The sequence below is a fragment of the Schistocerca gregaria genome, chromosome 4, assembly GCF_023897955.1.
Source record: "Schistocerca gregaria isolate iqSchGreg1 chromosome 4, iqSchGreg1.2, whole genome shotgun sequence".
Classification (NCBI taxonomy): domain Eukaryota; kingdom Metazoa; phylum Arthropoda; class Insecta; order Orthoptera; family Acrididae; genus Schistocerca; species Schistocerca gregaria.
In genome coordinates this window covers 766,855,178-766,870,205 of record NC_064923.1, presented here as the reverse complement: position 1 = coordinate 766,870,205, position 15,028 = coordinate 766,855,178, and the positions used below count along the sequence as shown (strand labels likewise).

The window sequence follows — 15,028 nt, the reverse complement described above, 5'->3', positions numbered from 1 at the left end:
TTTCCACTATATTTTATGTCCAATAATTCCAAAACATCCAGTTTTCTAAATTACACCATCACTGAAGCAAAAAATAGCATCATAGACACCAAATTTGAGTGTTGTAAGCTGAACAAATACAGCTTTCGGTAACCTGTTGCAAATGACAAAATTGACACATTCATTTAAATTTTTGGTTTTCCCATGAAGACATTTCTTCAGCAAGGTATCTTTGCAAAGGTCTCTAAATATGGATTTAATTTCATTTTATTTAATTAAATGCTGTGCGTTATCTCTGCATGGTGCAAAAAGGAAGGCATGGAATTTAAATGCCAATTGCGCAGAGCGTCAGGAAAACCATCATATCTCACGAAAAAATTGTCGTATTTATATAAAACAAAAACAGTTTCAAGCAGGAGAGACCAGGCATTTCAAATATGCTAAAATCTAATTTTTGAAGCCCACTTGCCTTCCGTCTACCCTTAAACATGTCTTACGAGGAATGAATGTCACAGAAGATAGCATTACAGAACGTAAATTCTTTGGAATCCTAGTTGCAGTGGACGCAGGAACGTAAGAATCAACACGGCGTATTCATGAACAGGTTTTGGGAAGAGAAGAATAAAACGCAACTGTCAGAGCAAGTAAATGCGTTCATTAAGAGGGTTTAACGAAGAGAAAAGAAGGAGAAACAAGAGTAATTAATTCTGGGAGCATATTTATTGCAGACGTTCACTTGATGAATGTGTGGCTCTCGCTCTTCAGGGGGAAGGTGCAGTCTGTACAACGAATAGGTAGTTTCTCCGATGTCACTTGCCCACGTTCGGTGATCACGAATGAATCCTCCAAGATCGTCTTCAACCGCAGTTTACCGAGCGAGGCGGCGCAGTGGTTAGCACACTGGACTCACATTCGGGAGGACGACTGCTCAAACCCACGCCTGGCCATCCTAATTTAGGTTTGCCATGATTTCCCTAAATCGCTTGAGGCAAATTCTGGGCCAGTTCCCTTGAAAGGGCACGTTCGACTTCGTTCCCCATCCTTCCCTAATCCGATTGGACCGATGAGCTCGCTGTTTGGTCCCCTTTCCCAAGCCAACCAACCAATCAACCAACTCTAGTTTATTGGTTGCGAATGAATCTTAAGTTCCTCTTCAAATGTAGTTTGTTGGCTGCTAAGTTTTTTTGCAGTTTCTGGAAGGCTGCTGACAATCTATTTTTCCGAATAATGGATGCCGTTCTACACCAAACTCAATAAAGTTCCGTCTTTATAAAGATTTTTATTTCCTAAAAAACAGTACGTGGTGTGCTGAGTGGTATGAACAGGGCATTTTCAACAAGTTCTTGAACTCACTCTTGAAATACTACCTATTAGCCGGCCGGTGTGACCGAGCGGTTCTAGGCGCTTCCGTCTGGAAACGGGCGACCGCTATGGTGGCAAGTTCGAATCCTGCCTCGGATACGGCTGTGTGTGATGTCCTTAGGTTAGTTAGGTTTAAATAGTGCTAAGTTCTAGGGGACTGATGACTACAGATGTTAAGTCCCATAGTGCTCAGAGCCAATTGAACCATTTTTCAAATGAAACTCTTTCAGCCGTCTAATTTCTAAACTTACTTTATTTGACAACCGGTTTCGGTGATTTACTACTCCACCTTCAGGCACCTAATCGGCTTTTAGGAATATTCCACCTCAGTTCTGGTGAAAAAAAGAGACCAGCACTCAAATACTGGTATCTGTAGATTTCTGCTTGCTATAGCGATCATTTCAACCATCAACTGCCGATTGTTAGATAACCGTCGATGGTTTACCAGAAGCGTGGTGTAATGTTCGTATTCGGCGGTCAGGGGCCTGAAGATGACATAGTAAAGCTCCGAAACTGTAAGGTTGTAAGTTAGAGAGCAGAGAGGCGTTTGACTTGTTCGTAGTGTTGGCAGCAGAGTGTGTAGCGTGAGATGCAGAGTGTGAGCCGCTCCAGCTGCAGGCCGTTGCTGTGGTGCCGCAGGAGAGTTCCCGTGCGACGAGCTGGCGCCGCCGCGCGCGCAGGACGGCCGCCGCGGGCCCAAGAGGCCGCGCACCATCCTCACCACGCAGCAGCGGAGGGCCTTCAAGGCGAGCTTCGAGGTCAGCCCGAAGCCGTGCCGCAAGGTGCGCGAGGCGCTCGCCAAGGAGACGGGGCTCAGCGTGCGCATCGTGCAGGTCAGTGAGCGCGCGGGCTGCTCTGGGTGCCACCGAGGTAGGCCGGAGCACCCCGCGCGGTGCAGCTCTCCCATCTGGTGAGCCACTGGATAGCCCACCATGTCACCATCATGTATGGAGTCAGATCGTAATAAAGATCATCTTCCCTAAGAACATCTAGTGGCATGACACCAAATCAGAAGTGGGAGTGCCCTGCAGTCCCTCAGGATGTTCTCATGTAATTTACACTGCAGAGCCAAAGAAGCTGGTATACCTTCCTAATATACTCTAGGGCCCAGGCGAAAGCGCAGAAGTGCTGCAATACAATGTAGCATAGAGTCGACTAATGTCTGAAGTAGTGCTGGTTGGACCTGACACCATGAACCTGCAGGGCTGTGCATAAACCCTTAAGAGTACGAGGGGTGGAGATGAACACCATTCAGGTACAACATACATACCCCTATTATTCCCATCCTGCAATACCCTTACTAACTTTCCGGACAGTTTCTGATCACCCCGTATGCCGTGCCAGATCTGGTCGCAACTTCAAAAACAAACAAGATTAATGTACGCAGTTGGCTGTCCTACCAGTTACAGAGAATGGCAACTCTTTTACCACTTACGTACCCGCCGGTGGTGTCCACGTGTACTGCGATGCACTGATATCCCAGCGCGTCTTCTGCGTGCATCACTTTCTCTGTCAGCAGTACAGCAGCTGTACTGGCACTGTTCACTCACACAGTGCTACCGCTTCCTCTGAATAAAACACCATGCCTGTCAGTTTTCAAGTGGAAAACGTACTCGTACAAAAAAATCTAGTCTACTAAAAGAGAAAAAGTTGCAGCCTTAATTAAAATTAAGAACAGATTTGTCATATTCTCAGAGATACTATTGATGTATGTATTACATGTGGAATTCTGAAATTCTGCAGCACGTTTTCCAGGAGGCAGAGGCTTTAAATTTCATATTTGCTATGAGTTAATATGGTACTAGCAATGTAAAATAACCCCATTTTTCATAATGTTATACTCAGCAAATACAATGCAGTATGCCACGTTGGAAAAATCACTTATCGAACGAAATATTTTAGTAATTAATCAATAAAAAAATCTTTTGAGCGCCGGCCGAGGTGGACGAGCGGTTCTAGGCGCTACAGTCTGGAACTGCGCGACCGCTACGGTCGCAGGTTCGAATCCTGCCTCGGGCATGGATGTGTGTGATGTCCTTAGGTTAGTTAAGTTTAAGTAGTTCTAAGTTCTAGGGGACTGATGACATCAGCAGTTAAGTCCCATAGTGCTCAGAGCCTTTTGACCCTTTTCAGCGATATCAACAAGTTGCGGGGCAACGCAAAAAGTTTGAATCCATTCTGTGGTAGGTATCACATCTGTTTTATCCGGTGTAATGTGTACTTCTTTGGAAGCACCCACCATCGTTACAAAAAGACGTAAGATCTTCGTCGTTGCCGCGCGGGATTAGCTGAGCGGTCTATGGCGCTGCAGTCATGGGCTGTACGGCTGATCCCGGTGGAGGTTCGAGTCCTCCCTCGGGCATGGGTGTGTGTGTTCGGCCTTAGGATAATTTAGGTTAAGTAGTGTGTAAGCTTAGGGACTGATCACCTTAGCAGTTAAGTCCCATAAGATTTCATACACATTGGAACATTCGATGTTCGTCGTTAGTACTAAAAACAATGCAGATCTCCGCTTAGAAAGTTATTTGGAGTGTTTTAATTAACCGTTAGGACCAATTGTAGCGCAGTCGTTCTTTTTCTTAAATCACTTTTTTCTCTAGGGAAGCATGAATCCAAAGAACTTTCACCATCACGAAAATCAGGCAACATCGAACTTCTAGCATAAGCTATATGTTATTCTGAACGTAAACAGCAATCTGATGATGATTCTAAACCGGTGATGGCGCTATTTGTTGTTAATAAATAGCATCATTAACAGTCACCGGTGGTTGTCTTTATTTGACTATAAAACTTAACGTTTAAGTTTGAAGTTGTTTCCGTGATGGGAAAATTGAACCCCTTTCAAGGGACTTAAGATATATCTGTATGACATAGAAACTACGCGAAACTAAGAATAGATTCACAAACTGCGACATCGCCGCGAAAAAACACAGTGACCCGTATATGTAATATGTTTCTTTAATTCACGTCTATGGTCACAATCTTTTTTGTTTAACAGATTAGCGGTGTCGGTCTTCAATGACCATTATCAGATCTGTTTCATATATTAGAACTTTGTTTTTCGAAACACATCTGATGATGGTCATTAAAGACCGAAACCGCTGATCTGTTAAACAAAAAAGATTGAGACCATAGATGTAAATTAAAGAAACTTAGTAAGAATAGATTTTTGACAGGCGTAGAGGCACTATGGTGATCAAGACCATACCTGACTTTCAGAGATTTTTTTAAAAGTGGTTTCTGTAGGAGACCGAGTTAAAAGCGGGAGTGTTGCACTGTGGCGACTTTCTGCAGACTTTAAACGCCAGATGCTGACTAATTCAGATCAGACTTTTTATGAAAAGCAGTGCGACTAAAGGATTCACATACGCGCCTGGCCTTACACTTCCACCTGCGTGTACGCAAATGAAGAGGAACGCGCTGTCCGCCACAAAGCAGTGCTCGCACTCGCTCTGTAGAGCCTACGCGCAGGACGGCAGATCTATTCGGCGCCTCCGAAGAGCCTTTGATAGACCAGGCGTGAGGACCGGTCAAGCGCCACGCCCACGCACGCCCACACACGCACACGGGAGCGCACGGCCGGCTGGAATGGCACGCGGCGCCGTAGCTAACTGCAAAGTCACTTTGTCAGCGACGCGCGACCGCAGAAGTCCGGGCGCCGACGCGACCACCTCCCGGGTCATTTACGGGACTCAATGAGCGGCAGCGGGCCGCGATGTTTGACGCGGCGCGCGCGGGCGGCCGCCGTCGCTGCTATGCGGGGTCCGCGGTTCGAGCCCGGCCGGCGGCGCCGTGTCGGGTCAGGAATGGGCGCGCATTCCGCCCGCGTGCCTCGCGCTCCCGGCGGCGCCCCGGCCGGCCGCCGGCGCGGTATTTGCAGCCTCGTCCAAGCTCGCGAAAACAATGCCTGTGCCTTGTTTGAGGTGCCAAACGCGCGCCGCCCGACAGGTAGCAAAACGGCGGCGCCGGCATCCCGCGCGGGCGCCGGCGCTGGCGCCGAATGTGCTGCCGCGGGTATGTCCGCTGTCGCCACACGTCACGCAAAACAGGGGACGCGCGAAACAATTATACGGCGGTCTCGTGGCACTTTAGGGGCCTGGAATACCCGCGGCAGCGTTGGAAACTCGACGCTCGAACCACTGTACTGCGAGTTTCCAGCAAAGTAAACTCCATGAGGTCACACAAAACAACTCTGCTGTCCTTTAAAATTACAACACCAGCAAGGAAAAACGATATTTAAGTTGAACACCTGAACTTTAAATAACGCGAGGAATCGACGAGAGTTCTAAACCAAGTGTACTGATGTTTCACTTTTGGTGTCAATTTGCAATATACTGATACTGGGTGATCAAAAAGCTTTTGACAATGTTGAATGGAACACTCTCTTTCAAATTCTGAAGGTCGCAGGGGTAAAATACAGGGAGCGAAAGGTCATTTACAATTTGTACAGAAACCAGACGGCAGTTATAAGAGTCGAGGGACATGAAAGGGAAGCAGTGGTTGGAAAGGGGGTGAGACGGGGTTGTAGCCTCTCCCTGATGCTATTCAGTCTGTATATTAAGGAAGCAGTAAAGGAAACGAAAGAGAAGTTCGGAGTAGGTATTAAAACCCATGGAGAAAGAATAAAAACTTTAAGGTTCGCCGATGACATTGTAATTCTGTCAGAGACAGCAAAGGACTTGGAAGAGGAGTTGAACGGAATGGATAGTGCCTTGAAAGGAGTGTATAAGATGAACATTAACAAAAGCAAAACAGGATAATAGAATGTAGTCGAATTAAGTCGGGTGACGCTGAGGGCATTAGATTAGGAAACGAGACACTTAAAGTAGTAAAGCAGTTTTGCTATTTGGGGAGCAAAATAACTGATGATGGTCGAAGTAGGGACGACATAAAATGTAGACCGGCAATGCCAAGGAAAGTGTTTCTGAAGAAGAGAAATATGTTAACATAGAGTATAGATCTAAGTGTAAAGAAGTCGTTTCTGAAAGTGTTTGTTTGGAGTGTAGCCATGTATGGAAGTGAAACATGGACGATAAACAGTTTGGACAAGAAGAGAATAGCTTTCGAAATGTGGTGCTACAGAAGAATTCTGAAGATTAGATGGGTAGATCACATAATTAATGAGGAGGTATTGAATAGTATTGGGGAGAAGAGGTGTTTGTGGCACAACGACTAGAAGAAGGGATCGGTTGGTAGGACATGTTCTGAGGCATCAAGGGATCACCAATTTAGTATTGGAGGGCAGCGTGGAGGGTAAAAGTCATAGAGGGAGACCAAGAGATGAATACGATAAACAGATTCAGGAAGATGTACGCTGAAGTAGGTACTGGGAGATGAAGAAGCTTGCACAGGAGAGAGTAGCATGGAGAGCTGCATCAACCCAGTCTCAGGACTAAGACCACAACAACAATAGGTGATCAAAAAGTCAATATAAATTTGAAAACTGAATAAATCACGAAATGATGCAGATAGAAAGGTACAAATTGACACACATACTTGGAATCACATGGGGTTTTATTAGGACCAAAAAAAAGAGAAAAGTTCAACAATGTACGACAGATGGCGCTTCATCTGATCAGAATAGCAGTAATTAGCAGAGCAAAGATGATGTTCTTTACAGGAAATGCTCAATATGTCCACCATCATTCCTCAACAATAGCTGTAGTCGAGGAATAATGTTGTGAACAGCACTGTAAAGTACGTCCGGAGTTACGGTGAGCCATTGGCGTCGGCTGTTGTCTTTCAGCATCCCTAGAGATGTCGGTCGATCACGATACACTTGCGACTTCAGTAAACCCAAAGCCAATAATCGCACGGACTGAGGTCTGGGGACCTGGGAGGCCAAGCATGACGAAAGTGGCGGCTGAGCACCCGATCATCAGACGCGCGCAAGAGGTCTTTCAGGCGTCTAGCAATATGGGGTGGTTATAATAAAACACCATGTCATTCCAAGCATGTGTGTCAATGTTTACCTCTCTATCTACATTATTCCGTACTTCATTAAGTTTTCAAATTTATGCTGACTTTTTGATCACCCGGCATGTAGTGAATCACAGGCACTGGACCAAGAACAAGAACAGGAAGATAAGTTATTACGCGCGTGCGGACGAATCAGTTTTTTCACACTTATTGTGTGAAATGGAGAAGTATCACATTACAAGTACTATCCACAATTCTCTGTCAAATAAAAATGTGTTTACTTCATAGTAAATTGGGAAGTGTCTGGTCTGGTGTAACGGAGGGCTTGAAGCTTTGACGTGACCAGGCTAAACAAATGTACGAGTAAGATGCGCACATACGCAAGGTACCTCACGGGACATGAACGGACCCCGCTCCCTGCCATCTCAATATTTCACAAACTGTTGACGTTTTCGAAAATGACTTCCGGGAACTATACTGCCAAATGCGTCGAGTATTTTGTTCCACTCTTCAACACTTTTGTATCAGACATCTGCTAAATTACGGAAACGAAACAGATCTATAACGATTTCAGAGCTCTTTAAAGTAGTAGTACGATACAATATCTATTTAGCGTTTACTACGTAAAACCTGCGACCTTAGCAGCAGCGCAGCTCCGGACTGTAGCGCCTAGAACCGCTCGGCCAAGAAACAGATTGAAAAAGTAAATAAATAAATAAATATCTGTGAGTAAATTCCAGAAGAGGAGGTAACTGAGCCAACTGAAAATACCACACAAACAGAAAAAAAACTCAATTGCTTGGAGGCTTATTTCAGTGCAATTATTTCTTAAAGAATACCTTAAAGAATAATTCATTGTAAGAAACTCAAGAGTCATACACATTACATGGATATTCCAAGGTTTAATCAGCGACATGAACCAAATTGTACTTCTCCAGATGTGTGGCAGCAGGCCTCGGAAGGCCCAGAGGTACTGACCGACCGCCGTGTCATCCTCACCCATTAGTATCACTGGAAGCGGATATAGAGGGGCATGTGATGAGAAAACTGCTCTTCCGGCCGTATGTCAGTTTTCGAGAACGGAGCCGCTACTTCTGTCAAGCAGGTCTCAGTTGGCCTCACAAGGCTGAGAGCACCCCACTGGTCAACAGCTTTCAGCAGACCGGACGGTCACCCATCCAAGTACTAGCCAATCCCAACAGCGCTTAACTTTGGTGATCTGACGGGAATCGTCGTTACCACTGCGGCAAGGCCGTTGGCGTGGCTATACAAAGAAGGGACTCTCTTTGATGGATGATGATCATGATAATAAATATGATCATGATGGTACTTCTATGAGGGTATACTCACCACCGATGCATTCCAGCAAGTGGCAGTAAATTTTCAGTGTCCCCATCGATAAAAGGATACGTAGCACAACAGTAAAGTAGTTGTTCCCTACTTACTCTGACGGGCTCTGTCGTTACGTTTTGTCGTACGCAATGGGTTTCTAGTCGATGTCGCTTTTTGGTACTCTGATTCCTGTACTGTTCATGTCTTTGAATCATGCAAAACCGTTGAGGGTTTCGTGGCCACTTGACGATTGGCTGTTGATTTCTGTCTCTGCATCTTTGTCCGCCTGCTTAGCTGAGTGGTAACGCGACTGGCTCCCATGCAGCGAGCTCGGGTTCGACTCCCGGCCGGTTAGGAGAATTTCTCCACTCGTGGACTGGGTGCTGTGTCGTTCTCATCATTATCGACGCGCAAGTGGCTCAGTGTGGTTTCACCTGAAATGAGACTTACAACCCGGAGCCCGAACCACACCAGAAGGGGACCTCCCCGCCAAGAATTGTACAGGCTCATTTCATTTTTTTCTGGATCTTTGGCCGGATCTGTTTCATGATTTCGTGGCACGTCAGTCACTGATTGCTGAGTGGTACGACATCATTTTTCCGCTCATATCTTGAATTTTTTAGGAGAGCCCAAGGCTTAATAACCCATGAATAGGGCTTCAGATTATCTTGTGAAGAAATGAGTGCATCCAGACGTTCACCCGGTCCCTACAGCATAACTGAGCTTCAGGAATTCACCTCCCTGCACGCAGGTCTTAAAACGGACTGCCATCGCGCCTCTCGGACAGCGTGAGGAAATTCGTGGTCCTTCCCTGCAGATCATATTGAGAGGCACCCACATGCCTCGCTCATACTGTGGTATCAAGCAGTCAGGCCTGCAAGATGAGTGGTCTGCCAAGCGAGTGGATTTATTCTTATTTATCGCAAAACATCGATGACTGATTATGAGCTCTAGTACTCACAATTAAGCTACAAATTATTCTCATGTTTGAACATTACGCAACGGAAACGGATAACGCACATCTGGCTATTAGTAATTTACACAACTCTCATTGTTCACTACACACTAGCAATACCACATTTTCTTTCTTACTCAACGGCTTTGATAAGGCGTGACCATCGCACTGAATGTGAATGGCGCACGCATTATAAATTCTGGATATCATGACTTAACACTATTCGAAAAACAAGGCCACCAATCTTTTTCTTTTCACTATCTTTTTTTTTTATTCCGATAAATTCTATTATGGTTCAAAGATAACCTAAGCACACCACTACATTTTAAACAACAATTACACATGAGAAACACCGTCCAGTGGGCATGGCCCTACATTGGTGATTCTCTATCTTATGGTCTCGTAATTATCTAACGCTACAGTGCACTTTCTGGATAGGATGGTGGATCTTTTGCTATATCTAACACTTCGACTCTCACATCCATCATCACGAAACTTTACTCCAGACCGAGCGGTACAAAAAAGAACATGCATATCCCACTGCCTCTGAACCTATCTTGCTACTCTCCCATGCAAACCACAATACTTAAATTACATGAGATACATCACACTGGCAACATACATCACAAAGAATAGTCACAACATTAGAATTATTTAACTTTCAGCTTTCCCACTTCAATTAGTATTCATCCCAGTTTCACACGACACTGCCCCACATGGTAACTTTTCATTCCCACTACGAACTCTGGAGGATATATGCACGTCTTCCTGTGCAATGCAAGCCAAGTGGCGTTGCTGGATAGACAGCTGACTCACCTTGCTTCTCTCTCAGAGTATTAGAGTTTGAATCCAGCGTCACACGGAAACATAAAACGCAAAGTAATATTAAGAACATATTCGTCACACACGCGAGTCCTCAAATGATACCATGGACGTTTACTTCTCTTTATTCTTTGTCTCATACACAGATTGAGACTCACACAGTACTCACCACGTGGAAGTACTCGTCTCTAATTTCAAGTCCTGCACACGCCATATCTTAAATATTTCCAACTTATAGTACAGACGCCAGTAATTCAGCTTAACTTTAGCACTCGCAAGTATTCCAACTCAGTACTAGCACTCGCAAGTATTTCAACTTATTGCTACACGTGGTTTCACTGTGACCGTTGGTCACTTCCGAAGATTACTACGATCCTCTTAATATTACCTGCCTGTCATTTAATTCTCCCCCAAAAGTTCCTGAAATAGAGAAATAATTATTCCAAACTACTCTTAAGTATTTGACATGCACAACATTTTCTCCACTCTTTTGTCTTTACGGACCACACCTAAGACAGGTCTTACCACACAAGATCCAGCGCCAGAGTGCTGAAACATGGCCTTTCTTCAGGTCATCTAGCACCTCCCTCAAGGTTAAGGAGCACCATGCTACCGTATTAGCCAGCCACATTTCAGGCGCTCAAAGCTCAGGTAAATTTCATCTCTTTGGTTCCACCAAAGGTGGCTAAAGGACCGTCTCAAAGATGATCATATATTGCACATTCACTATCTGCGGTTAGCAGACGACCATACATTCATTCATTTCACACATCTCACCAAATTGGTTGTAGGGATATATTTTGTGGGAGTCCACATGTGATCAATTGAATAAATAAATTGTCTTTCTTTCCTACACTGGCTTCGGTGTATTAAGTGAAATTAAGCAATTATTACAAAAAATATGTTGCTCTGACAAGAATAACGAAGAATGTTGTACCTGTTTTCAATGTCGGGCGGTACTGTACCCTTTCAATGTTAGTCCATCAAATGTGTCTTGCCAGAAAACGCGCTTAGCGCAGATCAGTTATTTGAACGTGGCTAGCAATTGATACCAACTCTTACACGTTAAGATGCGTTCCGCTAGCCAAGAAAGTAAAATCTCTACAGAGTTCTCCCGTTTTCACGTAAATTAATGGTCTGTAGGGGCGAGAATTATGCCAAAATTACTCAGGCTGCGCTATGTTGCTTGGGAGAGTTAAGAAGGAGTCCGCTCTATTTACTTTCGAACATTTTATTCAGGCTCTAATATACTTGTCACACTGACGCATAACACTCTCTGCGCTCACAATTCACACTCTGCAGACACACAAACAACTCCTAATTTACGCAAATAATTCAATTACAGACATTCACATACCTTATAAATAGTTCAACAGTTATGTCTAAACACGCCCAGTACTCGTAAACTGTCCAAATAACTCTTAGCACAGCCTACTCAGCTGCTCACAAAATAATTCAATCAACGCCCGCAAGCACCCTCCGCCAACCCCTGCCCAGTAGAGCGCACTGGCAGCCCCAATGACGTGCCGCAGCCGTCAACTGCCAAACCATGCACAGGCGCCCGCCTGGGTCCCGCAAGCACGAGGCGGCGACATCTCATTCATACTTCATTTCTGAGAAATTCCTATCCAAATTCGTCTTCACCTGGACACACGTGCTGACGTGATCGGGCGGGAGCGCAGCCCCGGAACTCAGGCGGAAGTTGCGTCTACACAGTTTCCCTTCTCCCAATGTCACAGAACTCCAAGGCGCGGCCCCATACTCTAGACACCTGAGGCCAGCATTGTCTGTACCACGGATGGCAGAACAGCACAGCCTCGTTCCATCCAACGGAACATATGTGACGTGTTCAGCTGTGCGTACCCGCCACAGCATGCTTCACGCCGCGTCTCCCAGCGAAACGTCTGCGTCGTGGCTCGCCATGTAACAACGTTCCCAATGTTATTCTTAAGTCACATTACTTTGTAAAAAAAATAATAGCCAACTCGACCTCTCTTGAATTGTTTATGTCCCAGCTTGTATGCACGGTAATTCCTACTCTAATAGCACCTCCTTACGAAAATAACATGCAATGCACTCGCCCCAGCGCTCCTAACGTCTTTCCCCTCCAGATTTCAACATACGAAAACCTTCAAAATGGTTCAAATGGCTCTGAGCACTATGGGACTTAACTTCTGAGGTCATCAGTCCCCTAGAACTTACAACTACTTAAACCTAACTAGCCTTAGGACATCACAAACATCCATGCTCGACGCAGGATTCGAACCTGCGACCGTAGCTGTCGCGCCTACCCCTATACCCCAGCACAAACGATTTCAATGACTCGACCATTCTGGTTTGCGCTTATCGAATTTACACGCCGTATTAATTATGCCGCAGTCTCTTAGAGAACTCACCCACTGTTCCGCGTGGGATTATTTAACATCAACTCGACTCCTATAATAAAGAAACTATTAAAAAAAACATTCGCAACGATAATAAATGTCCTATTTCCACTAAAATAGACAAAGTCCATTTTCATTTAGTTTTATGAGCAAAATCGGTATATTTTTTGACGTTCGACTGAGGAACTTATCCCGTCTGCGAAGACCTTTACTTGAAAACTAGAAAAAAAATTGGGGAAACTGATAATTCCACTAGCGAATTCCGATGTCGGTGATATAACAGATTCCAAATTATCCTTATAATTTACAAAGTCAACTAAGGTGTTTCTCATATCTAGAGAACCAGCAAACGTGTCCTCCACCCGTCTATCACCTGCTAGATGCACTCAGCACACACCACGATCGATCTTCTCTCAACCAAATAGAAACGGGAAATGTGAAGAAGCAGTCAATCGGGCAATTTACATGGGGCGGAATAATGTTCCAGCGCAAACACATGTCCATATTGAATCTTCTCATATTTCCACGCAATCACGATAGCTGTCCAACACATATGAAGTATTAGTCAGCTATTCGGCCGGCTAGATTAAGTCAACTACATTCCTGCATCACAACAGGCCTCTCCATTCGGTAGGCTCCTGCCATTAGCAGGAAACGTGATTCATCCCTGCCACTGCCACAACCACACCAAGCATGCATAAACAGAGTCATACTACGAAATCGGTCACTTATATACTTGGTCGCTATACTTACAATTAAATGCTATGGTTGTGGTTTCAGTTGAATGACGTTCGACAGTGAGAGAAGTATCGGAAATACACCCTGCTGATGGCTGTGGCTCTGGAAATAGAAAGATCCGTACCATTCGTATGACTTGACATACTCTTCCCTTTGCTATCACAGTATTCCACGTCAAATCCATACCCTCTTTATGACTGGACATAGACTTTCCTTTGCACATGTCGGAACACAAACACATAGTTTATAAACCTGCTTCTCATGTCCAACCTATCACACATCCCCTTCTTCATCAATAACTAATTGCTGGCGATACGAAATAATACTGAGCGAAAATCAGCAATGGGTGGACATGTTTCATAACTTTTTTCTTGCAAGTGGTACCACTGTTTCTTAGAAAGAGAGGCGTAATCGTCTTACAAACTGTTAGACGTTAAAAAACACAACCATATTGCCATCACAAACGGTCTTGATTTTACAGGTGCACACAAGTATCAAAAAATGGTTCAAATGGCTCTGAGCACTATTGGACTTAACAACTGACTTCATCGGTCCCCTAGAACTTAGAACTACTTAACCCTAACTAACCTAAGGACATCAAACACATCCGTGCCCGAGGCAGGATTCGAACCTGCAACCGTAGCGGTCATGCGGTTCCAGACTGAAGTGCCTAGAACCACTCTGCCACACCGGCTGGTGTGCATACAAGTATCCATGTTAAATGCTATACTGGCTTTAGAAATCGAGGTATGGCATTACCTCTAAATGAAGTAGTTTTTTTTTTTTTTCAGACAAATACTGTGACACTGAATATAGACGGTGATCGCCAGAGTGTATAGTATCACACCAACAGTGCGGCTATACGTCCACAACGGTCCAAACCTCGTAATAAAATTACGAATCGTTATTCTGTGCCATCCAATAGAGAAAAATTACGAACTGTAAAAGCTCCACTAACAAATACGCATGCGTGCTGGCATCGAGCACATGTCACGATTCTATTAAATATACAGGTATTGATCAACTGCACAGACCAGTTTAAAGTTTCATCACCTGTACAGTAGGAGGATGATCGTATCCCAAAGACTATACTGTAAGTCGCAAGAGACGCTCCCTGTGACTCCGTCTCTTTGTTTGAAACATTGTTTTTTCTGTTGTAACACGCTTTGTACACAGCCAAGCATTTTGTTTTCCCGCCACAACTTCGAGGTCTGTGTTAGTTACTAAACTGACATTGACTCGTTCTGATCCATGGCCTTTCGCAGAAAACTCAACGTGGCACAATGTAAATCATGTTGTTACTGCTGCTACCATAACACACCACACACACTGGACGATTTTAAATAAAAGTTGTGGAGAGTTTCCAAACTACAGTCCGAAGGTGACTGACGACCTCTACAAGTAAACTCGTCTGTCACAGTGACAGAATAGCTGATGGCTCTGCGTTCTGTTTAGGCTGATTCCTCATACTGCAGTCATGTACACAATCACTGTTTCGGTGCTAGCCAACCCCAGAAGGTGTTGCCTCTCCACAAAA

General features: G+C 44.7%; 1 protein-coding gene across 1 annotated transcript in view; it reads left to right on the top strand.

The window, feature by feature from the left end:
• The window catches only part of LOC126267915 (LIM homeobox transcription factor 1-alpha-like), a 219,188-nt gene that overhangs the window by 88,505 nt on the left and 115,655 nt on the right, over window positions 1–15,028 (top strand). The window contains exon 3 of the mRNA XM_049973224.1: window positions 1,981–2,174. Within this exon, the coding sequence (XP_049829181.1) occupies window positions 1,981–2,174 (194 nt within the window). The remainder of the gene's footprint in view (window positions 1–1,980; window positions 2,175–15,028) is intronic.